Genomic DNA, 27084 nt, shown 5'->3' on the forward strand with positions numbered 1-27084 from the left:
TTGTAGGAACACTGAATCCATATCAGAAAACATATTTTACATTTCTTGCGCTGTAAAAATCAGTTGAAACCGGAGTTGTAGTACATTTATACTACTATTAGTTTTAATAGAAAGCAAGAGCGTACAAGAAACATATTCTTGAGACGTTGAATCCACATTAAGAAAATCACTTCTTGTTATCTAATATCATTTTTGTCCCATGTTATTCAATACTGAAACCTGAAATATGATAGATTTGTATCACTTCTGATTTGAATAGACGGCTAAATAAATAAATAAATAATGAAAAAAAAAAAAAAAGACGAAACCTACCCTTACACTTATCAAAAAACCGCTCTTCGGCATCTCTTATCGTTTTTCTCCTATACGTGTCAACAGACAACCGGACATAGCAGTTCCATAAATCTTCCGATACTTTATGCAAAACATAGTTTGGAAGTGTAATAAGTGTTTTATTACAAAATGAACTTCGATATATTCGGATGTTGTCATATAACCTAATTTAGTTTATGGTAAAATTAATTTCAGGTGAGGAAATGGACTTCATTGAGCTGTTGAAATCTTTTGGTCTGGACATGATGAGTGTGGCCAATGCTTTGGACATTGATATTCATACGTTAAACAATATGGATCACGACGAACTTTTGAATTTATTAACACAACAAGCAAACTAAAACTTCACTACAATTAATGAATTTAATAATTGCTGTAAGTTCTCTAATTTACAAATTGCATGTTCAGCAATTTTATGTCTTCTTTCGTTAACTATTTATTAGAATGCTAAGGAAAGGTAAGTATTTGCAGTTTAATGTCATATTTAGTAATAATATACGTGAATTAAACACTAAACATATCAAAAATTCATTTTACGATGTAAAAAAAATATTATAGTAGTCAGAATTCAGCATTAAATTCATATAGACATAGGAAAAAAAATGCGAATTTGCAACTATATTACATCACTTCAATAGTTTAATGAACTCGAATTATTATTTAATTATATCCAGTGAAAACTTTACTTTTCACCAGTATATTAAACTTACATGAACAAATTGTCCCGATATATTAAGTTTATCGTTCATCAGAAATATTAACAAAAATACTTCTTCTTTAGTCTTAATTTTACTATCTTAAGGAAATAAATTGCATTGTAAATATATAGTATATTTAAATATTAGTCTGTTTTTCATTTCCCAGTGTTATCTTAAAAGTATTTTTTACTCTTTTGTACAAATTTATTGTAAGTTTTAAACAGAACTCGATGTACTTTCTTATATTATTTTATTAAAAAGCAATGCTATTAATTTAATAACGAATTCTTTCGTTTTCTATATATATATGTATGTATTTAAAATGTTTATAATAGCATTAAATGAATGATTTGAGTGCTCTTCTCTTGAAGACTTTCACTTAAGGCTTTATTTTGTGAATGGTTGGAATTTGTTTGTGAATTATAACTGCAAAATAGTTTTGTTTCAATATATACATATGGAGAAAAGAGAGAACGAATGAATTCCAAAGTGAAAACAACCACACATTAAAAAAAAAAAAGTACATACTTTCGCTAGAATGCTTCATCAGATAGGAGAAGAAAACTAGAGGGAACGGAAAATACGCTAAATTTCATGGAAAAGCTTTATAAGCGCTTGTATCTACTATTTTTAGATTCAGTTGTATGTGTATACGTATATACACACTATTCTGCAAATTACAATAAAGAACATTCAAGTTTCCTGCACTAGTGGCAATGTTGCAAACTTTTTCTGGAACTTTAGCCGGTGAAGTAGGACTTGTAGCTGTATGACTTCTTCCAGATCTTCCCTTGTGCACATCAGAAATAGTACTGTGTGTCTCAAATTTGTCACAGGGTCGCGTAATTGTCTGTTTCAATCTCGTGCCTAGCATGAAATTGAACTTGAGCGATACTTTCAAACTCGAAATGCCACTTTAAAATAGAAGTTTAGATTATCATACGTCACATGTTACAATCATGAAAGTATTGGCATCTGTTGAGAAAAGTATCATACTACATATTATAATGAAAAATCAGCTTCGAAATCGAAAACAATATGGAGAAACAATCTAATAAATTGTGAATATATATTTTTGACAGATTCTGTATACCCATTAAAATAAGAAAAATAAAAAATACAAACTATTAGGAAACACTGACGTCATTAAATGCATACACTTTGATTTTAAGCTTCGCAACAGAAAGAGAGAAGAAAAAAGAAAGAAAGAGAGAGAGAGAGAAAGAAAGTTATGTTCTACTGTTCGCGAATTGAAATGTTTTCATTACAACTTTCTCTACAATTTTGTTCTTTTCTTCTCTCCTCTCACTTCGTCGCGGATTATTCGAAACTTGAAACTGTATTTTTAGTTATCTCTTTCGTTGCTTTTGTGATCTAAACAATCGTATTTAAGTGCTTTTTTTATTTAGATTTTCGTATGTTCATATTGGTACTCCTTTGTGCCAACCACGTTCAGTATATATAAAGCGTATTAAAATTTCAATATTACTTTTAATTTGTTAAATAAACGTACAAAAAAAGAAAAAAAGAAAAAGAAAAAAGAAAAGAAAAACTGAAAACTTTAATATTGAAATTAGGTAAACACATGTTCCAGTTGAAAATGGAAGTTTTCACGCAAAAGATCATTCATTGCAGTAGCCAGTGTGACAAGTAGTACCGCCTTGTTGGAACTAAATAGTGTCGACATTCATTGCTTTAAATCCATTTTCTCTCAACGCAAGGTTTCTCCTTCCAAACTCTAATAACTTCTCGCTATGCTGCTTCGTTTACAAAAAGAAGAAAAAGAGGCACATTTAAAAGTAATATTGAAATCTGAACACCCTTTAAAAATATATTCAAATTTTATACGCCTGTACTTCAAATATAGGAAAAATTTTATTATCAACAACTGTAGTGTCAATGTTGGTTGAGAACACAGGTGATTGTTGGTCAAGGACACTTTATACTACAAACTTTTATGAAATGAACTTAATATGCTTTTTTTCCCCATATTATTCTTATAATGTTGAAATTTTGTATCTTAATAGTTAGTTTGTAATAACTTGCACTTGCAGATTTCTAATCTGGGAAGGAAAATATTAGTACGTTTCAGCCAATATTTCTGAGGAATTTGATTTGATTTTCTTAATTCATGCTTGAATGAAATATGTGTATTGATCTCCAATTTACGAATTCAATAATTTGCATTAATTTACTGGATTAGTTGATAATATGAAAAAGAAAGCATTATAAAATATACAAGACACTGAGCTTGAAATGCTGCTATTGCATCAAATTTTACTAACAACAACTGATTTAGATTCCAATTAAACTCGTACTATGAATAAATGATCAAGGAGAAAAAAATCATTATGACAGCTTTTTGTTTTAAAAACAGTGCCTCGTTATTGTCGATTAATAATGAATAATTTTCATCTCATTTTACAATACAATTTAAATATCATTATTAAAAGTTTTCTCCATACTATTATAATTTTTCCCCCTTTTTTGTAAACAATTCAAAGACAATACAAAATATAACTATTTTGAAAAGTAGGCAAAAAAATTTCTTCATGCTCTTACCATTTTTTTCCTTTTTGTAAACAACACAAAGACAACACAAAATATAACTACTTTGAAAAGTAGGCAAAAAAAATTTTCTCCATGCTCTCATCATTTTTCCCTTTTCGTAAACAGCACAAAGATAATACAAAATATAACTACTTTGAAAAGTAGGCAATCTCTACTACAAGATGGCATAAAATGAACTAAATATTTTCAGAATTTCTTATTTTGTAGAAATTCTGCATTATTCGCTTACATCGCAATAACACGCACTTCCAGACTTCTAATCTGAAAGAATAAAGTTCTTTTAACGTTATTGTGAAGTGTTCAGTATTTAACATTGTTTTTGTGTTGAAGAAAGAGAGAGAGAGAGAGAGAGAGAGAGAGAGAGAAATGTGCGAAAAAATCCTAATACTTTACATTTAGATTTATATAAGGTACAGTCTAAGTAGGAAGGAAACCAACTATTTTGCAGCTATATTCTAATTTAACTTAAATCTGTGGGAAAGAGTGAACTACCTATTGTTAATAGTAAATATAAACCAAGTATGAATGTTAAAAAGAATTATCAACATTCCATACACTTTTGATTATATATATGTGTATATCTATCAATGTAAATGTATATATAAGTATTTGAGTCTGTGTGCGTGTGAATAAATGTGGGTGTGTAGTTTATGTTCCATTTATAATTGTGATTGACACAATAAATAATAATCGCTTACAAAGTTGTTAAAAAATGAGAATCTTTTGTTATATACAGAGATGTTGATAATATACAATATTACCAATATCCATCTGAGCTGAATTTTATGCACCATTCTTAATTTCCAACTTATTACTTTTGCTATGTTATAGATACTTATTTTGTTTGATTATTCTTACGTTAATTCACTGTAGCGTTAACAACAGATATTCTGTTCTGTTTATTAGTTAACTATTCTTCCTTCTTATTCAAGCATAAGGTATCTATTGTACTATAAATCCAATTTAACGGACTTGTGGTTAATTTCAGAAAAGCTCAACAGAGCGTACGTGATGATTGTGTATTTTGCCACTGTCTAATAGTCGGTGGTAAACAATAGTGTCGAATTTTGTTCTTATATAGATTTCAAAGTTAAGCAAATGGTAAAATTGGGTTTAAGAAGTGAACATTACAGAATGGATTGTCTTATCTACAAATTTCTTCTAATTATTCATAAAGCAAATGACATATTATTTTATTATAAAGGCCTGAATTTATTAGTTATACAAAATGTTTAGATGTAAAAACTATCAATATGTATATTTCATTTCCACAAATATTTAAATATTTCTCATGCCATCCAGAGCTAAATAAGTCAATTCAGTTTCATTGAAGCATTTTGTACTTGAACGTTAACGTTTCTTATATTTTTACTGTTTATGATGACAAGTATGTGTTTGCAACTAAACATTTTGTGAGTAATTTCGCAGAAAGCATAACGATAATCCAATAAAAAAACATTCAGATTTGAATCAGTATTCAATTTTATATAAATAGATTTAGAAAGAATTGTGTAAACATTCTAATTGTTTGTTTGTTAAAAAACAAAAGTACGTAAAACCAAAAACTACTTCCAAATACATAGGCTCATCATAACATCAGAGTATGTGAGATTCGAGTGATAAATATTAGCAAATCATGACTGGTTGATAAATATCTTTGCAAATTTATTAACCAGTTTTTGTTTTTGCAACTATTTAAGTTTCATCTCTGAACCTCCTCAGTACTGTATGTTAACAACAATTGATTCAATGAGTGAAGGGACCACATTAATAAAAAAATGTTCAGAATTAGTTACATTACGTAGTCATGTCTAGAATCGACATATAATGTGTGAAGAATAATCCGTGGTTTTAGTTTGTACTTGTAGTTTCAAGCAAATTCAACGTAAAAAATTCTGCTGTGCTGAGAACGGAACTTTGCTCTACATCCTGTAGTGCTAGCGTGCTAACACTAGAATAGCCACACATTTTTACTTTTGAGATGTGTACAGCGGAGTAGTACCACATCTTACAACTAGTATGTTCGAATTTAATTAAATCAACACTGCAGGAAAATGTTGAAGTTAAAATGTATCGGTAGCTTGTTTCTATTTCTATAATTCAAATGTTCGTAATGTTCATTAATATATACAGACACTGGGTTTTCCAACAACAAGTTATAAGTTGTGGTACAATCAGTGTGGGTACTAACCCGGGGCAGGGGACCTAGGCTCCCCAGGTTTTTGATTGACACATATACCTATCAAAGTTTGGGTTCTGGCTGGTCCCCCTAGTTCCTCCCTTCTAGATCCGCCACTGGGCACAATTCATGCGGTCTAAGTGGCTAAACACAAACCTAAAGACTGACGAATATGTGTCTGGCTTGAGGGATGTCTGGGTAGCGTAGTGGGTGGGACACCAGCACGAATTCTCGGCCCAGGTGTAATTTTTTAAATTTTTTATATTGCATGGAACCTTCACTTGTAGAGGATTTAATGTTAATAAATATAATTCGTTTTCATTGTTTATCCTTTATACAGTTTCAAAAATTAAGCACAAAAGTTGCATAAAATCAGGTTACTAAAGTAGTTGGACAGTTTTCCTGTTCTCATGCAAAAATTAATATATATATATATATATATATATAATATTTTTCCGCCAGTCATTGAGTCAATTTGCTAAATTCATAATTTTAGTGTAACGTTATGACTTCCTCTTGATACTTACTTTCCTTCTGTAATTCCACTTGTGTGAAAATAACGGAGAAAGGAAATATACAAAATAAATGAAACTGCCATTTCTTAAAACAACTTCATGGTTCTTAATGTTCCCAGTTTCAGATGACTGTATGCCCATTATAATATATGTTGGAATATTATGTGTCTATGACTTTATATCTATGACTAAAAGTTAACATTTTCATGTTATTGTAAGAATGAAATAACAGGTTTTCTTTGGTAATATCTTTGAAGAATTTTGGTAGTGATATTGACACCAAGTTGAAAATTAATTTCAGGTGCCTATTATTACTAAATTTTATATTGCACATTTAGAAACTGTAAAGAAAAATAAAGTTGAAGTTTGGTGTACTGACAATGCGTGATAATACTACATAACCATAATTGCATAAATGTAAAGAAACACGTGTTGCCACAGCCAATTACAAATTTACTATGTGTATTGGTAATTGTAAGTAGTGGATAATTATTGTAATGTATCTGTATAAAGTGTTTTTAATTAATAATGTAGATATGTACGTGTCTATGTTTGTGACGAGAGTTATATATATAATAAGATATTTAGCGTTGTTTACTATCAAACTACGATGCGACTTGTAGTTTGACAATCTCTACCTCTCAGTCGTACAACCTTGTTTTTTGTTTCATTACTTAACCATACAAATGTCTGATACAGGAAAGTCATTGTTTTCTTGTTCAATATTTTAAATAGATTATGTTGTTTTTATCCCAGCATTTAACAATTTATCATATCAATATTTTATTGTGAACTTTTCCTAACTTAAACACGTTACCATTATTTTGCGATCATTCCTTACAACAAATAAATCAACTTTATCTTGTGATCTTTTATAAGCATCTGCTTTGCTACATAAGTTGAACGTTATCTTTCGTTCTTGTTTGTTTTAAGAAACGCTTTAATTACTGACATTTTTTTTGGTTCAAAATATGTTCATAAATATTATACAGAAATATTTAGCAGTTTTTAAATCCAGTGTCAGATATTTTGTCATATACATAGTACTGTAATGGATGACTTATTTCGTTAAATCTTTTATAATTCACAAGTTGTATTTTCTTTCCCAACATGTCTTTATACTCCAAAATTCTTACTTCTTCGTATTGTTCGTATATCTCTAAGATCTATCCCATAAGTTACATTTTTTACCAAATATTATCTACTTTCTTAGCTTCTTGTGTTCAACAATTGTACCTATTCATAATTCCTAGAATCCTGTATTCTAGTATAGAGTAGTGTCTACATACACTATTCTACGTATATGTGACCAAATTATACTTACCAAATAGATACGAAAATCTCTGGCGCCAGGTGCGGCTGTACTCGATGTGTCTCCCCTGGTTCCTGGTCCGGCAATGTAGCTTCCATTGCAGAAGGAAAACTTATCCATTCCATCCAGTCCTATCTTACAGCTTTCCAAAGCTCACTCACAGTTGTCAAACGGTCTTGCTCAAAGCCCTTTTAAGCTCATCAAATCCATATAGGTATCTCGTCGAAAGATATGGCCTATATTCCAGTAGCCTCCTTCATATAGTGATAGAATTCCAGGGATGATCTTGAGATGTGTGATCATGCTTTGTCTTGATGGATGAGGACCATATTGATCTCGTTTCCGTACATTTTTGGTAGCACCTACTCGTAGATCAATTTCAGGATCTCGTTCTGGTAGCACTCTGAGTTGATTTTGCAGTTTCTCTTTACTCTGAGAATCTTCACTTTGTCTCCGTCACAGTAACCGGCAACTACCATGAACCCTTTCGGTAAGGCTTTTTTACATGATGGAACCCACTTTGTGAAGTACTTCGTGCTTTGTCTTTGTACATAATGGTTCTTGGTTTGTCACAGTCGGAAAGGTATACACGCAAGAGTCCTTCAATGTAGCTACATACCGTTACTGCCATTTGATTTGCCAGATAACACTTGTACAGCTTTCGAGCTTTCTACCTGCGTTTCCTCGGTGGGTATCAGTAAGGTGAAACCACTAACCTTAAACACCATTTCAAGATTCAGTTGCTAGCATAAGGTGCAGTTGGTAGTTTCCATAGACATTTAGACGATTTGTCATCTGTCTTGTACTCGGGGGATTCCCTTGCATGGCCTGTTCATGAAGTTTCACTCTGCATGCTGGTGGTGTTTTATGTGCATAGGTGTGTTCTCGTCCCCTTTGTTGGAGAACTGAACGCCGGGGCCACGGAATCCATATACTTATCGATAAAATTCCTGATTAAAGTCTAGGTAAGGCCATAAAACTTGTCCTTATTCTGCTTTCTAGGCACTGAAAGAATAAATTTTGCACCATACAGAGCTCCAACACAACCTTCCCAAAATCGACTCTGTTCTGGCTTCATTCTCGGCCCAACGAGAAAACACAAACTCTTGGAAAAGTTACATAATGTGCTTCTCCCAAAAACATTTCAGTTTTTGCGGCATTTTTGGTCCAGAGAAAAAACACAAACACTCCCTCGTAGCTTACACACTACACTAATTCTGTGCTCGAGGAGAAGGCATTGCGTTTAGTCAAACAGCTTTCTGTATTTGTTTGTTCATATTTTGCTTGTATTCCATAATTTGCTTATTTGTGTTTTTCCTATTCCACATTTCCTTGTGATCTGTAATTTGTATTTACTCAAAGTGTGTTGATTTACTCAAATCTTAAATTCGATAATTTGTAATTGCTAACAATTTAAGTGTTTCTGTGCTCTCTTTTGCTTCGTAATTGTATTCTCGACTTCCTAAGAAACAGTTCTTTTTAATTTTATAATGATTAATTATTCACTTATTTTATCATATCTATTAAAATCTGCTATATAATTTGATGTATTGGACATTCTCACGAATTCTGTAATTTTTATTGCGCATTATTTCATGATTTGTTCCTTTCTCATACTCTTGAGACATAAATTTCCTTTCCCAATCAATAATACGTTAAGTGTGTCTCATAGCGTATATCCTTCCTATCCAGCGAGTACTATGTTACGTAGTGCAATTTAGTCTTTGCAAGGAACGCGTGTAATGAGTTGATCTAGTCATTTGCACCATTGAACTTGCAGATAATAATGACTATAGAAATGAAATAAATATAATATTCGAACATCTAGGGTTACTGTTGATTAAGACAAGAAAATGGCACTTTAAAAAGCAGTTTATAGTTAGAACTTATTCAGTAGGACTTTTTTACTTGCTGGTAATGCTAGTTTTGTTAGAAAAAGATGTTAATAAAAATCAATGTTGATTGTTACCTTGTACCTAAACAATAGTTATATTTACGTATTAAAAGGATTAGATTTAATGTATAGAAAATAACGTTCTAAATGATACATTTACTTCTACCTCAGCAGCTCCAACAGGAACTGATTTGTGTGTATGAGTTTTATTATCCCTCACTCGCCTCATCTGTTAAGTTAAATTTCTTGAGATAAATGGAAGCTGCTCAGTGCTATTGATATGTTGAAACTTATATTTTGTGAATAACTTAAAACATTTAAGGAAAAGAATCATATTTTCTTATATATATATATATAAATATATACAAATAAAACGATCTTTTTTTAATAATAATTCTCTAAGTCCATTATGCTCGTCCTTCATTTGATGAAAAAAAAAAAAAAAAAAAACTCAATATATCGTACACGAAAATTACAAAACCTATCTGATCTTAACAAGCTTGGTATAAGAGTAGGCCTCGACTTTCTTAGTAATGCATGTGAAACATTTTTCTGTGCAAACCTTTAGTTCCTGAGTTATTGATCACCAAAGTTAGGACTTAGGTTTAGTCAACCTAACAATATTTAAATTAGTTGCTATTTGTAACAAGAATTAAAGGAAAATACATGGCACAAACGTGTTAAACGTTGATTTGAGATTAAACGTTAATCTGTTAAAAGTTGTTATTTATAATAAGAATTACGGGAAAATACATAAAACAAACCTGTTAAATGTTAATTTGAGATTAAGCGTTGCTATTTAAAACAAGAATTAGACGAAAATACATGCACAAACCTGTTAAACGTTAATTTAAGGTTTAAAACGTTGCTATTTAAAATCAAGAATTAAAGGGAAATACATGGCACAACCCGTTAAATGTTAGTTTGAGGTTAAACGTTGCTATTTATAATAAGAATTAGGGGAAATACATGGTATACACCTGTTACATGTTTGAGGGCAAACGTTAACCTGTTAAAACAATGCTATTTATAACAAGAATTGTTGGAAAATACATTCCACAAACCTGTTAAACATTAATTGGAAGTTATTCGTCCAGTAAATGCAGTGGTATTTATAATAAAAATATTTGTAATAAAAAAAAAATCTAAATTAATGAATACATGAATTGAAGGGCGAAATCTTTTAGCAGTCAAGAAAGTCGTTGGCGTTTAGTTTAGATCCACAAGAATTCTTCCTATATTCATTACCTTTAACTATATTTGAAAATAATAAGAAAACAATGACTTTTTAAATTTTTTTCGACAATATACCCTTACGTACTTGCTACGTAAGCTAAGGTTTCGTACGTACAAATGATCTCGGAATAGTTTCGGGTCTTCTGTATATTCAGAAGTGTACAGTTCAACTAGTGATAGTTACGTTGTATATGTGTATGTATGTGTGTGTAAGCATGCATGAGTGATTTGTGTGTGTGTGATCAACATTAATAAAATGTGTTTATGTAAAAAGAAATGACAACATATGTTCAAATAAAAATTAAATCTGTACTAACTGATTGTTTTATTTCGTATCTGACAAATATCCTATAGTTGCTTTAAATTAAAGCTTGACACAAATTCATTACACTTTATCAAAATAATAATAATAACGAACTGTGCTTCTGTAGCTTGTGAAGGCTCTGGCAAGCTAGATGGCTCACATCTAACTTAGTGATGTATTTTAAGCAGATTTGTTTCCAACATCATTATTTCTGACTTTCTCAACCCACAGTTAATTATTTTGCACCCTCAAAATTAAAATTATATTGGCGGATTTTGAAGATGATCTAAATTAACAAAACATAGGCTACTTACCAATGAGTCCTCTCTTGGGAAGCCTATATATATATAGGGCTCAAAATTTCCAAGTCAGACGCACTCGCCAATCCAAAAATGATGGTCGCCAGCATCTCTCACGTACAAATTAGGAGAAGTCTCCCTCCCCCCTCGGCCATTGGTTTGACAAACAAAGAGATTACATCACGGCATAAAATTTTAAAACCAGACAATTAGATTCAGGATAATCAATTTTGAATTGGACAATTCATACACATGTTAAAAAATATCTCACCTTAAGACCTCAAGTTTGTGTAACGCATTTTCCAGACTTCACATTCCATGATTTCTCTCACTCTGTGACAGTTATTTTCGTGCGAAACAGAAACTGCGCAGCCTTGTGAGTTTAGGTAGGAACCATTTCTACTGAACACTGGTCGCCGGCTCTAAATTTCTAGTCGCTAATGGCGACCTGGCGACCGGAAATTTTGTGCTATATATATATATATATATATACACACAGTAAATATATATATGTATATATATTTGGCTACTTACCTATTTTAAATCTGGATACTGGTAACATTGATAGACTTCGGTTACTTACCTTTGATGTATATTTTGAATCTGGCAATAGCAACACATAGACACCGCGCTTCCCTCGATTCAGTTCACTCTTTTTGCGCTTTGCTCTGTTCGTGACATTTCAGGATCCATTATTTACGTTACATTTATTTAGTAGCATGTTTCCTCCTTGTTTCCTTGTTTTACATCTTTTTTCTCCTATCCGTTTTTATCATTGTTAACTTGGCACTGAAGACGGAACCAGCTTGGCATTCCGACGTATGGGAAATGTTTAGGTTTCCCAAGAGAGGATTCGTTGGTAGGTAGCCAATTTTTTGTTAATTTTACTCCCACATTTACCCTCACGACGTTGGATTAATATGGAAAATCTTGAGATACGATAAGGAACCTTGGTGCTGTGCTTATAGATTTTGTCTTGGCCATTTTTAATTCCGAAATCTTTCATTGTATCTATCAATATTGTTATGTCTGTCATAAATATATTGTCCTATTAAGTACTAGATCGAATTTTCTCAATTTACTGGGGAGATTGGGAAAGAAATTCCCCTTCTTCAATTAATATATTTTATTTCTGGGTGGGGGAATGTGAATGTATTTGAATGACTTTGTAGGTTCTTTAATAAATAGTTACGGGAGAGATCTATCAAATGTTTTGTGTGGAGTATTGTATTGAACGGGAGTAGAAACGTAAACGAGAAAGAATGCTGAAAAACTACTTGAAGTCCAGGTCTTCGAAATGAGACTACAGAGAACAGGAACAATTACCTGAGTAGAACGAAAAGCTAATAATTAAGAATTAGCGAAAATAAGTTCGGAAAAGAAGATTGATAATAGAGATACTCATAACAGGAAAGAATGCTGACCGAACATTATTGAAAGAGTAGGGTTGCCATATTTCAAAAATGAAAATTCGGGGCGCTACTAAATTACGAGAATCTTTGAAATGCTTAAAATGAGAAGAAGTGTTATAAACTAATTTACTTTTTTCCATGAGATATAGTTATTCAAATATTACGAAATCACATTTTTAGTTATTTCAGTAGACCTTCTCTTCCATAGTTAAGCAAACGTAAGCAGATGGTTTTCCCCTCCATCCTGGTAAGCATTTTTTTAAAAAATTTTTCAGGATTTGTTATGTTTCATTCTTTCCAGAGTCTGTTTTAGCTCGTTCAAGGTATGATGTTTCCTTTCACACGTTTTGTCTGTTAGTTTTTTTTTTATTTCTTTTTTTATTTTAGAACGGTTAATTCATTGGCAATGTGTTGTGGCGGCAGAGAACTTCTTTCGTTGAATTTTTACTTTATTTCCGTTATTTGTTAACTGGCATGTATGCTTACATCAGCATGACCTCTCTCTCCCACAGTCAACTCACTATCAACTTTTGAGTTGTCATACTCGTAAGTTGAAGAGAATAATTATATACTTAATCCTGTGAAAAAAGCAAACTATAATATTCCCTTCCTTTCTTCTTCGATGAAATCCGGGACACTTAAGCGTCCCAAGAAATATCTTCGGGACGCCGGGACGCAGATCTCGACTCTGTGACGGTCCCGGATTTTCCAGGACGAATGGCAACCGTATGAAAGAGAGAAAAAAGAGAGGGAGAGAGAGAAAAGAGAAAGGAAAGGAAGAAGATTGGAATAATTTGACGACAGTTAATCCTTGACCAGTTAAGTCGTATGTGAAATTTTGGCCCTATATATTTTTTATGACGATTTATTTCGTGTCTGGAGTATTTTTTTCCGTTTTTCTTTTGTTTAACTCGAAGGAAACTGTCTATTGGCGTTATAAATACATATTTTGCTCAATCGATGTCTCTAGAATTGTGGTACAAGGGTGCCGCTTGTATTGTCTGTCTCATAAGTAAATGCATGTTTTCCGCGGGATAGTATCTTTTGCCCCTTGAAGCGATGGAAGATATGAGAAAAACAGTTCGCTTAATGTAATTGACCTTAAAAACTTTTAAAGCTGTGGATGCTGGTAAAACAACAAAACATATTACGTTTGCAAATGCAATTTACACAACAAATAACACGAATAGTGTGACAAGCAGGGAAAGCAGAGAAACTGTTATACGGTAAGACGACAGAAACAAAAATCAAAAACTGAATGTTTAAAATGTATAGCAAGAAACCAAGCACCCGAGTGTGTGGTGTAGTGAGTACGTTCTATCCTACCAATCAGCTGATCCATGTTCGAACCTTCGTCAAGTGCCTTTTTTTCTTTTCGACGAAGGAACAGCCATTACTTGTAGTATTAGAGTTTTATATATGGTGCCATTCTGTTAGATTTTTTCTTATTCTTGTCTAAGGTAATAATATAAGGCTGCAAGTATGATTCTACCTAGGTAGATCAAAAGTAACGATGTTCTAGATGTCTTTCCATTAATAAAATATAAAAATAAGCTTACATCCGAAACTAAATATACAAGTAATTGAAATGAAAGTAGCAGGTTGATGCAATATAACCTGAGGGCAGATGAACAAACCATTAGGCAGAAGAGCAAAACAATATAACCTAAGGCGCTTTAAAGTGGTTGTTTTATCTCTGTCTTAACTGTGAACTCAACACATTTTTTTAAAAAACACAATGTTATCAATGAAATGCTGGTTTGTGTGAAAACATAAAGAGAAGAGAAAAGAAACAATATTAGTATATTTTGTTTTATTATTAGATGTTTCAGTATGTTGAAAAAAAGAAATCATGTCCACTATTAAATGAGAATATGATTAATAAACAAGTGTTAATACCGAGTTGAATGACAGTATGTATTCTGGAAGGTCATATTCTATTTGGGAATACTCACGTGATAATGAAAAGAATGTAACATTTATGGAATCAACCCTATCAAGAGATTGATTTCTGATGGGAGTTCATTTAGTTAGGGATCCCAAGTTAAGTTGTATTTATAGAACCATGTCTCATATAGTCTCGGTGCTGAAAGGGATGTAACATTCCCAATGAACAAACTGATCAGTCTTAGAACTATCAGTTTCAGGAAAGATGATTGGTTTGTGAACTGTGAAAGGTCTCTATTAATCTACAAGCCAAGCTTGGAGCAATTTCCACATAACCCAAAATAGATTAAAGTCACAAATCTGCGTATAAAAGTTGTTCGCTCGCTGAACTATTGTAACCCATAATTAAACTTGATTTTTAGCTTCCTAAAATTGTGCTTCTAAGTTCACTGGATCAAATCCTGGGGAAATGAGAGGGACATGTCTCCTCCAACCTTGGAACTGAGGGGGACTGTCCCCCATAATCCGATTTGAAATGTGTTTTTTGGGCATAAAAGTGATGATTTGTGTCCGATTGGCACAAAGGAAAGTGAGATGAAATTGATGTCCCCAGAATAAACCTCAAATCTGCCTGTCTCCCAATGTTGAAGACAATTCTGCTCCCTTGATCCTCCACAGCATTGTTTTTCAACTTCATAAATATTTTGAATATCGCTTTAATAAAAAAATGTGAACGGTCTTACCCCCTCTCCCCCCAATGTTGAAAACAGATTTACGCCGCTGTCTAGGTTCCTAATACGGGTTCAAAAGACCTGTAAATTTATTTTAAAAAGTCAAAAAATAGAATACACAATTTGTTTAAAAATATAATCTGGAGCAATCTTTAAAGGTCAGACACGGACTAGTTGGAATTCTCATTCTTCGAACGAGAAGAATAAGTTTATGGAAATATTATTTGCGAAATATTCAAACCTCTTCCCCAATAGAATAGCATATCAATCGAAGAGAAATGAAAAAGATCCAAGTGAATCCAACTGCTAAATATCTTCTAGATTTATTTTAAACAGCTTACTCACTTTGGCCAGTTTATGAACACAAAATGAGAAATTAAGATATTGTAGCAGTTGCCTTGTTTTCTTTGCTAGAGTTGGAATTCCCGAAAAAGATGCACCACGTGGTCACAGATTTGTAAGGAGGAGTTTAAATGCCGAGTTTCTTACTATGATAAGAGTTTCGTCAGAAACACTCTTTCTTTACATTTTAATACTCCTTTTCTCTCTTAGAACATGTATGAAAGTAACGTGAGAAAAGCCCGGCGAGAGTTAACTAACAAGCGGAAAGCAGACTTTTTAAAATAAACTTTGGGGATATCCTTCGCGATGTAGTACTGCACATTGAAAGTGTTAATATTACAAACCGGAGGAACGCAATTTCCAGAAATAGCGGGGGGAAAAGCGTCTTAAAGATTCCAACTCGACGCATGTATGAGACGAAAGTTACTAAGTGACGCCGTGGCACAGTCAGAAAGATCCACGACTCAAGTGCAAAGGGTCCTGGGTTCGATTTCTGCTTGAGTCTTTTTGATTTTTCCTTTAACCAATAAAGTAGCCATTTTTAACTATGAGTAAAATATTAATTCATCATATGTTTGTGAAGTTTTGTCAAGTTTCCAGTAGACGTCAGCTAATCATTTTTTTCCAAGTACTAAATGTATTCAAATATTCATTTCAAACGGTTCATTCGATTTCCCGTGATGATCGGATAGACAATCACAATGTCACTTTTACATATTGACCGCGTATTTAGAGCTTGTCCCCTTTTCCCCTCAAAAGCGGATTTTTAAAGACAACGGAAGATGAGTTCACATATTTGTAAATAAGGTGTTTATGTTCATCTCTTCCTCTTATGATATATGAGTTAATTAATTATAAAAACCTGACTGGACCAAATACTAAATACAGTATATTAAAATGATAATTTCAAATGCTTCATCCGTTTCGCTATGATGACAAGACACAACCTCGATGTCATCATTCTTAAACATTGAGCAAAAATGATTCAAATTACTCCTATTCTTCACTTAATAGCGAAAGTTTTAAACACGGTCGGACACGAGCACATTCGTTTTAAATAAGGTTTTTATGTATCAAGTTTCATCTCACAAACGTTAGATATTCTATTTTGGGCATACATTTTTATCCCCCTCTCCTCTGTTACGATAAGCAATTTAATAAAAATTTAGTGACAACAACCAAGTCCAAGGTAGATGTTAACTATGTTAATAAAATTCATTTCAAAAGATTCAGCCATTTTTCGTTATGATAGACAACGTATTTTTCATTTATATACTATGTAGATATAAATTAATAGTATTCTTACTGTCTTGTTATTTATTTATTTAAGTTAATAATTGATATAAAAGTGAGGTGTTATGTTTAATGTTTAACAATACCTATCATTTTTCATGTTATCAACAGTCAAGTAGCAAATTTTGTGTAATATTTATGTTACATTGATGTTCAGTTTCAGTTCTCACGAGATTTTCTTTCCTGTCTTTCTATTATTTTGTCAATAGCTTATAAAACACTACAGCAGACATTTTTTCACGTGTAGTCTTTAACGTTTTTTCCCATATACTTTTCTCAACGTTTAATTCCTTTAGGCTAAAGAAGATGGATGATTAATGAAAGTAAATTCTAGTTAAAGTAAAATTTTAATTGACCCTTAACGGGAACCGAACACGAGACTACAAGAACCAAAAACGTACGCGCTAACCACTAGACCAGCAGAAAGAACGGGTAGTGTTATATCAATTCTCAGTGTGTATGACGATATTTCGTCGTTTCCAGGTCTGTTCTGGTCATACCGGAACACGAGTGTGACTGCTTCCAGATCACGAAATTCTTAACCAGTTTCATCACTGCTTCCCCATACGAGTATAATAATAGGGTCTGTTCCAACCCCAACGGGTAAGAACTGACTCTGGTAAGATACTTAAAAAAAAGCAGCGTTCGAGTCTCGGCGGGGGCTCATGTATTTCGGATCCCACGTTAAGCTGTAAATTCATCTCATAAAGCCTTGCCGCTGAATGGGACGCTAAAATCAAATCAACTACCACAACAAATAACAGACATTCTAGAAAGAACTCTGCAGACCATTTTATTCATAATAAACTTTTATTCGTACCAAACAGAACAACGTATATGTATAATAGGGTGGGCCGAATTTAAACTTTTTTCGAAAATCGATTCGGCGAGGTGATTAAAGGGTGTCTTTTAGTGGGCAAAGTGTGCCAGATTTTTTCAGAATTTTTAGTCAACGCCTTCATGTGCCGCATCGAGGTTTATGGAAAATTTATACAACCCGCACTACATGATACAATATTTCACGTTTGTGGCTGTGTAAAAGTCATATATTCTCGTTTTTTTCCTTTCTTTTTTTTTTTTAAAGATTCAGCCTTAGGGGCAGCTTGAACTATACCTAATTCACCTTCCCAAAGCTCACTTAGTTCTTCACAGTGAAGTTCTTCGCCTTAATTGGCCAAATTTCAACGCTTAAGGCAAGAAGGTTGCGTTTTTTTTATTTGTATGTACAAAAAAATGGATTTATTTTTGTTTAGGCTAATAGTATTTATTTACTTATTTATATATGTATTTACTTATTTTTTCATCTAATACAATTCATTATCAACATTCAAGATCATTTATCCTTTGTCCAAAATATCCCAGAACTCATCACAAAGAGGTGACTGCACTTCGAGTTCCACCCATCTTCAGTTCCGCCCTCCGCTCTGTCTAATTTTCTGTCATGGCCTTACCTGCTTGCGTCCTGACATACTTGCTTTACTTTTCTAGATGGCATAGTATTATTTCCATCCGAATGTTGGCCTCCTCTTGCTAGAAACCAAGGCACAGCGTATGAATCCATCACAACTTGCCGGCCTACACAAGGAATGAGAAGCTTGCGCCACCAAACCCACCATTCACTCTACTGCTTGGGTATGGCACGGTAACGTAGTTTTTCTTCTCCGAGGATTACAGCTGACTAAATATTTTCTTCAGCCTCGTCATCGGAGAGCATCTTGGTAAGTGGAGGTTCTGCTGGGGACAAGGTCATCTATTCCACCATGTCGTAGTAATCGTCCGCGTCAAAATTTATTTTTAAGAACTGAAAATTATTGGAAAATACAGAGAATATTATCTGCTTCGGTTCCGTGGGTAGAAATTGGGTTAGCTGTCCCAAATTCCATAAATGCCGTGGTCCTTCACAGCATGATGGCTTTTGCTGGATGGCAAACCAGACCAGGGGATACACCATGACAATGTATTATACAAGACACATGAATGCCTAGCAAAGTCTCGCTGTGATAATGTACAAACGAAGAATGCGACATGCCTTGTTGAGTCAACGTGACTGGACCACTAGACCGGTTTACTTGATCGCCAAGTTTGAAGAACAGTATCCTGAGTAAATTGCTCTGCAGATTGCTAGTAAATATTGTTGGTCTGCATTGAGGTCTTCAACTTTTGCGAATTCATCCAACCAGTCAAGATTTATTGCTTGGTATTTTACCAAGGGCGCTTCCTCGCACTTGTCGAGCTTTCTTCTGGATGGGTCCCGAAAGTGTTTTTAGACCCGATGCTCCCCCGTCGAGATGTCTTATTAAGTAACGAAGCGGTAGTTCATTTCCGTTAAGAAGACAAACGGTCCATTGAAGTTCTCGATTTAGTTTTTTTTTTCAAACAATGTAGAGCTCCTTCAAATCTTCCCGTGTTGATTGGTGTACCGTCATAGCCAGCTGCTACCACCGTTGACAGATCAGTTCCGTTTTCATCCAGAAGTTCGTACATAGACGCGGCAGTGTCCTCTCCACTACCAGTCTTCGGTACGACGTTGCCCAAATATGTTGAACCTGGTTCTTCCACTAATGCTAAGTGTTCTTCTTCGATCTGCCGTCGATTCCAATGTTTTTCTTTTTTCGCTTGCGTTAGGGTCTGGTCTTTTCTTCCATCAAAGAAGACTCTTCTAACAGATTTTCTGGCTATGTCGTTACTTTCTTGAACAACTGCAGTGAATTTACTCTTTTCCCTCCTAATCTTATTTTTATCAATAACAAAGTTTTTGCGCTCAGTTTAAATGTCTCTCGCATCTTGAATTGCTGCACTAGCGATAAGTGAAACTGTCCAGAGAAGAAATAACTACATTTCCATGCCATACCCAACCAGTAGAGCGAATGGTGGGTTTGGTGACGCAAGCTTCTCAATCCGTGTGTGGGCGGGCAAGTCGCGACGGATTCATACGCTGTGCATTGATTTCTATCAAGGAAATGCCAACACTCGGATCGAGAAAAAGACTATCTAGAAAAGTAAAGCAAGTAAGTGAGGACGCAAGCAAGTAAGGATATGGCAGAAAATTAGACAGGACGGGAGGGTGGAACTAAGGGTAAGTGGAACTCGAAGAGAAGTCACCTCCTCGGGTGGGTTGTGGGTTATTTGGACAAAAAACAAATGATCGAGAATGTTGATAATGAATTGTATTACAGTAAAAGATAAATAAATACATAAATAAATAAATAAGTAAATAAACTCTACTCTTGGACTAAGTAAAATAAATCAATTTTTTGAACATACAAATAAAAAACGCATATAGAATATTTGAAGCCTCTTTCCCTCTTAGTATAAAAGCCCACAGGATACTCTATTTTTAGCATAACTCACGTACCAACTTGCTGTACAACTTACTAGAAGAATGAATCGGAGAAAAGAGTCATGTGATTTCTTCCGCTATCGTGATCGGCGGACCTAAATATAAGACAACCAACTTGCGTGAACGAGCACATACACGGTAAACATGCAAGAAGAACGGCAAAACCAGCATGCAAGTTTACAGAAGATTTTGAAAACTTTCAATATGCATGCACGAGGCCATATACAATACTCCATTTAATCAAATTGACATGATAAAAACACAGCTTCAAGTAAATACTACGTTTCAAAATACATTTAAAAACGGGCAGCTGTTTCCCAGTGATTCGATCACAATAACAAACATCGTCCATATAAGTTACGAAGCATCCTATCCAACATCATAAAATTCATCCATCTTTAAAATTCCTTTGGATAATTTGACAGTCACGATACCGAACATTCAGTTTTCGCATCTCTTAAATATTAATTTAATCTGATCGCATGTTTGAAAGGTAATACACAAATTATTAGATCAACATGAAGAAATAAGATTATACACTGCACTATTTTGTAGTGAATCAGGGAAATAGTTATTATCCGTTTTAATTTCTGTAGCTTTCTCCTTCTCTCTCTCTCTTTTTCTAAATTTTGATCACTTCCTCTCCTCTAATGAATGACATCCAATGATCTGAAGTATAAAGGAGGCTATAGACGCACACACTTGCATGACCAACTTTCATGAAAGATTTGTTTCATCATGCATGTTGGAAGAATTTTTTTTGCCTGCACACGTACCAACTTTCTGTACAACTTACTAGAAGAATGAATCGGAGGAAAGAGTCACGTGATTTCTTCCGCTGTCATGATTGGCGGACCTAAATATAAAACAACTACCGTATTTACTCGCGTAATTTTTGCACTTTTTTAGACGAAAAAAGTTGTTTTGAAACAAGGGTGCGTAAATTATGCGGGAAAAAAAAATTAGCCACATCAGTGAACATCATCTAATATTTTTTTTTCCAGACAAAATAACACGAAAATACCGGTACACATTTTCTTTGTAGCAAGAATTGACAACAAACAACTAATTCTAAATTTGTAGAAAAATAACATTAAAAAATTGATTAAGAAGTCGTGTGGTTTCTTACCTTACAACAATGGCTTTGCTGCGTTGCCAATTGTTCATTAGCTACCGTAATTGATTCCTGGAAAAATGCTGTTTCACAAAAAGTTTCCGCGTGCGCAAATTACGCGAGGAAAATAAAATATACAGAAAATGCCCTTCAAAATTGGGATGCGAAAATTATGCGAGGGCGAAAATTACGCGAGTATTTACGGTAATTTGCATGAACGAGTACATACACGGTGAACATGCATGAAGAACGGCAAAACCAATCAACATGCATGAACAAGGCCATACACGATCAACTTACCTGTGGTTTTATCATTTTTCATGCGTGTTGGAAGGTTTCTTCATGCATGTGTCTGCGTGTATGGGCTCCTTAAGGAGCTTAATATCTTAAATAAGACCCTCAAGAATAACTGCTTTTTTTCATTCTCTTTTCTTTCTCTTTCCTTTCTTGTAATATAATGAACATTCAATCCCATTTTTTCTGAAATAACAACTGTTTAACAACAGACCTTCAAGGAAAAATGAAAAAATAAACAATAGCTATAAGGCAACTGTTATAAGCAGCACAAATATATTGTACACCAAATATAATGTCATTAATTACGGTAATATTGACAAAAACAAATAGTAATATTGCCAGCTCGAAAATGATTAATTCAGGAGCGTCATTTAGGGGGGCAGGGAGGGGCATTTGCCCCCCCCCTGAGTTTGAGATTTATATAGATTTTATCAATAGAGTAGTAGTAAATGAGTGAAAAACGCGAACTTTTACTTATATAATCTGATATGACGCTCCTGGATTAAATATTTGTATAATCACGAAACGTTATAAAGAGTTATGCATTTTAAGTTAAGTTTAGTGTTTGAAATGAAACACATTTGGATTTTTATCCAAGCATATTACATGTTTTATACCATTTTTTAAACTGACTATGAATAATTATGTAGTGATTAAACCTTTCAATGTTTGCCTTGCACTTAAAAACTGTTATTTTGTTGTTAAACCTAACGTAAATTTGTCTGTAGATATTTTAAATGTAAAAATCTAAATTGATTACGAGCATATAAACCAAATGTTATGTTCTAGTTAAAGATAATAAATCAGAATACTAAATTATAAACCATTTCAAATTATAAACTAAAAATCTTACGGAAAAAACTACTTGGTACTCATTAAGTACTTCTCACTTCCACTGCACAAAATCACTTAGCACGTACAAACTTCATAAATCTCCCACTGAAACTGACGCATGAAGGTAGATAGTGTCAAAGTCGGGGTACTGCCTGCGCCTGGCAGGGCAGGCAGGATGATTTGCCCGCCCCTCGAGTCATTTCATAAGAACTTTCTGGATATCGTTCCTATTCCTATAAACCTATCAATGCATATATCATTCTAAAGTTAATAAAACAACCTAAAAGTTTCATTAGAAACATTTTATTGCAGCGTTATCAGGTTTTTAGTAACAATATCAAAAATGCTGAACATAATTTTTTTTAAAAAAATCTACTTTTTCAGCAATTTATTACAATGTCGCCATAAATACTCACATCAGCTAAAAACAAATAATGTCATAATTTAAAGAACGTAATGTGATAAAACTTTAAGAAATCGTATTTGGTTTAATCGAGTTAATGACACTTCAATGTAGATGTGCAAATTTGCATGTTTACGGTCGTAGGGGGGGGGGGTAAGCAAGAGGGAAAGGGTTGGGGACCTTTGAAGAAATACTCTCCTTATGATGTAATAACTGACAAATTTTCAGCTTTTCATTAATTAGTCCCGACAAATTTTTTTATTGACTGGACTAATAAGGACTTTCTCTGTGACGCATATGGAAGTGTTAGAACTTAGTTTTTTTTTTTTTTATACGTAGTTCTTACTTCAACATATAATTGAACCTTATGGTATTGAGTTGAAGATTTTTTTTTTTTTTTTTTTTTTTTGTAATTGCTTTGTCAAACATGATCTTTGCTATGATTTGATTTTCTTAAAAGATATCTCTGTATCTAAAAACGAACTCTTAAAACTTATAATTCTAAGTATTATGAAGGCTATACTGATAATTAGAAATAAGATTACCACATTTTGTTCATATAGAGGTTCTAAGGGATAATTTCCATAACTAAAATCATTTTCCAAAATTAGAGGTTCGCGGTTGCTCAGTGGTAGATTCCTCACCTCTGGTGCATGGAGTCTCTGGTTCGATCCTAACTCGCGCCAAGTAGGTTTGTGATGGACAAATATCGTTGTGTGTGGGTTTTCCCTGTATTCTCCTATTCTCTTCTACTTACTTCATTTCATTTATTACCATCATCAATGTCTCTCTTAGTCTCGCATCATAATCGTAGGAAGTTAAACTAAAAGAAATGTAACGAGAAGATTTCTGAACACTCTGTATGTAGAGTATATTAATATGCTCAACTGCTGAATAAAATTTTCTTCTTTCTTTAACAGAAATTTCTCTTTATTACTTGGTATATTATATCAACAATCGAAATCAAATTATAGATGTTTGGATATAACATGTTTAGCAGTTAAATTTTCCATTTAACAATATTGTAGGCTAAATAAATTAGTAGAACGTTTATCTCCAAGGATTCAGGACACCCACTGTTATGGTATAAACAGTGGTTGAAGTGAGGTGGTATGCGGTGGTATTCCATACTTCCTCTGGTTTTTCAGTCATCAAGACATACCGTCACTGGAGAGTAGATGCTAAATACCTTTAATAAATCCATTTTTATTCGCAGTAATTGGCGAATAGCTTTGTACGTAAAAAGATTTTATTTCTTATGTAGAAATAATTCTAAGTTGACAACACCGACATTTTTGTTATCTTTTTCCTAAGTTTTGTTTTTAAAATGAGGGTGTCTTTAAAGATGTTCATCTAGTGTATACTTTGATGTGCCATATTGAATTGTTTCTTTCTAATGCATGTGTGCGTCTTCTTGCTTTAATGCATATAAATGTCGTATTTTGATCATTAACGGATTTAGGATTTGTCTGCTGTGGAGACGGATCTTGCGGAGGTTTGGAACACCCTCACTTGTCAGTGGATTGGGGGTCCGGGAGTTTTCCCGCAGGAAATTGTTAATGTAAAAACCAGGTTTTTGAGAGTTTTCGTGTATAATTCTCTATAATACAACAAAAGGGGATATTTTTATTGTTTTATTTTTTAGAAGGTTGTTGGTGGACATCAAAGTCTCTCAGTGCCCTCTAACTAAAGGAAAGCTTTCCAATGATTTTCAGTCTTTATGTATATAAATAGAAATGCAATCTTTTAGGCAACATACCCTCACTGAATTTCAACATTTACATAGCCAGTATGTTGAGTTAAAATCATAATAAAACATAACGCCTCTGCTCTTTTCCCACTTCGAATACTGGGTGTAAATATAAGATAAGCTAGTGTCAAAGTGTGTTCTTACATTTTTTTTTTGTGGATAATTTAGTCTTGTAGTCTATTCTGTGCAAAAAATGAACTATTGTACTTACAATTGGAATTCTTACATTTAAAAGAATGTTATTTAAACTAACCCTTTGGTATTTTTCAAAAGGCACTGCCTTGTGAAGAGGACCATACGCGCCTCCAAAGAAATATACACCATGTTTCTTGAAAAAGATTAAAATAAACAAAAAATTCACTGAAACACGTGCTGCATTGATCCGAAAATAAGCTCTGTCCTTTTGACACTTCTGCCAAGTGTGCTAAATTGGTATAGGTAGTAAGCCCAGGTGAAGACTGTGCTGGAAGAAGAAGGCAGTATATTCTAGTCAAAGTTGCAAAATAGTGATAAAAGTGCCAATGATGATGGTGGCGTTGTACCCATTCGATAAATAAAATTTGAAAGAATATTTCGTTACAAGAAAACAAAGCATAACCAATAGTGTTATTGTCATTCTTTAACAACCGGTTCTATATATATATATATATATGTGTGTGTGTGTGTGTAGAGAGAGAGAGAGAGAAAAAAAAGAGTAGATGGATTGATGGATAGATATAGCTCTTAGGAAATAAACCATACAAGGTAGACACAAGCAAACTTTTTACTGGATACCACAAGTGACAAGTAGGGACCTTCACACATCCTAATACAAGGTGGTGTGACAAAATTAGGTAGCACTGCGAATATCTTGGAAACGAATTATCCAAGATATTAAAAAGAAACCTATTGGAAAGACCTTAATCCAGCAAGGGATTGACAATTGAGGAGTTCTATGTAATTGAGGCCTATAACGGCATAGGCCTTTTTTTTTTTTTTTTTTTTTTTTTTTAAGGGAGATTGCATTTTTAAATTCTTTGCTATTAATTCTATACCCCTGCAAAATTTCATTGCGATATCGTAAGTCTTAATGTTGTTACAGTGAAAGCATAGACGTCGTTTTGAGACGAAAGTTAGTATCTGCTTCAGTTATGTTGGTGGGAAAGTTGTATGAAGATTGTTAAACATGTTGCAGTGTGCTAGCAATTCATTCTCATCCAATTTTCTGTGTCCCAAAGAAAAATATTAGTAAGATGCGTGTAGTAGTGGATTTAACGGTTTTGAATTCCCATGTAAAAATAAAACAATTGAAAGTAAAGAAAATAGATGACTTGTTGTTGAACATTCAGGCTGAAAATCCTATCTTCGAACATTTTGGTATTTTTACGAATGATACAAGCGAAAATGATAGTTAAGTTGGGACAATAAATTGGTAATGGCAGATTTTAAAAGAAAAGAAGTGATTCGAAAGCGAAATGAGAGGTACAACTCAAAACAGGAGAGTAAACACAAAATAAAGGTAAATGATTTGGTTTTTCTAAAACAGACAAATTTAAGTTCCGCCACAGATAAGAAAATTTCGAAGTTCTTTAATGTATTTAAGGGACCTATCTCTGTGTCAATAGACCACAGGGGTGTAGCCAAGGGGAACCCATCGGGGCCAGACTCCCCCAAATGGTTTCCTGGCCCCCCAAATGACCAGCTTTTAAAACATCATAGTAAAATTATCTCGCTTCATTCATTTAAAAGTAACAAAGTTTATTGACAATTAATAATTTATGGTAAAATAGTATGGAGAAATATTGTTTTTCCATACCGATCGAAAAATAGTATAGTATCTCTTCCTTATACCGATAGGAAAATAGTATAGTATCTCTTCCTTATACCGATAGGAAAATAGTATAGTATCTCTTCCTTATACCGATAGAAAAATACTATACTTTTTTGTGACAGCAGATTACACAATTTACTGCGATTTATATTTGACAGTTTAAAGACAAACGTTTTAACAAGGTACAACAAATACAGCTATAAAACAAAGGTACTAAACTGATTTGTAAGTACAGTTTATTTTTATATGCTTTAACAAGTGTTTTAAAGACATAGAGGATGGAAAATTTGGTGAGAAACAATGCTTTAATTGAATTTGGATTTCATTCGCTCTCTTTTATTTCTACTCAGTGTAATAAAATAATTATGTTTTTTAGTCACGTATAATAAATAAGTATTTTTGTCAGGAAACCGTAAAGAAATTAAGTGAAATTTCAAAGAAAATCAATCTTGTGTAGATAGGTTCTGTATACAAGGTCTTAAATTTAAATATAAAGGTAACCAAACCAAGAAGTTTAGTTGCTTTTTCAC

At 33.3% G+C, this 27084-nt stretch overlaps 1 protein-coding gene across 1 annotated transcript in view; it reads left to right on the forward strand.

Annotated features, from left to right (window-relative positions):
- The window catches only part of Notum (palmitoleoyl-protein carboxylesterase notum), a 141830-nt gene extending 131501 nt beyond the window's left edge, over positions 1 to 10329 (forward strand). The window contains exon 13 of the mRNA XM_081729511.1: positions 529 to 10329. Coding sequence (XP_081585637.1) covers positions 529 to 674 — 146 coding nt within the window. The 3' untranslated portion in view covers positions 675 to 10329. The remainder of the gene's footprint in view (positions 1 to 528) is intronic.
- The last annotated feature ends 16755 nt before the right edge of the window (positions 10330 to 27084 follow it).

Source organism: Thermobia domestica, chromosome 1 (genome assembly GCF_964235325.1).
Source record: "Thermobia domestica chromosome 1, izTheDome1.hap1.1, whole genome shotgun sequence".
Lineage (NCBI taxonomy): Eukaryota > Metazoa > Arthropoda > Insecta > Zygentoma > Lepismatidae > Thermobia > Thermobia domestica.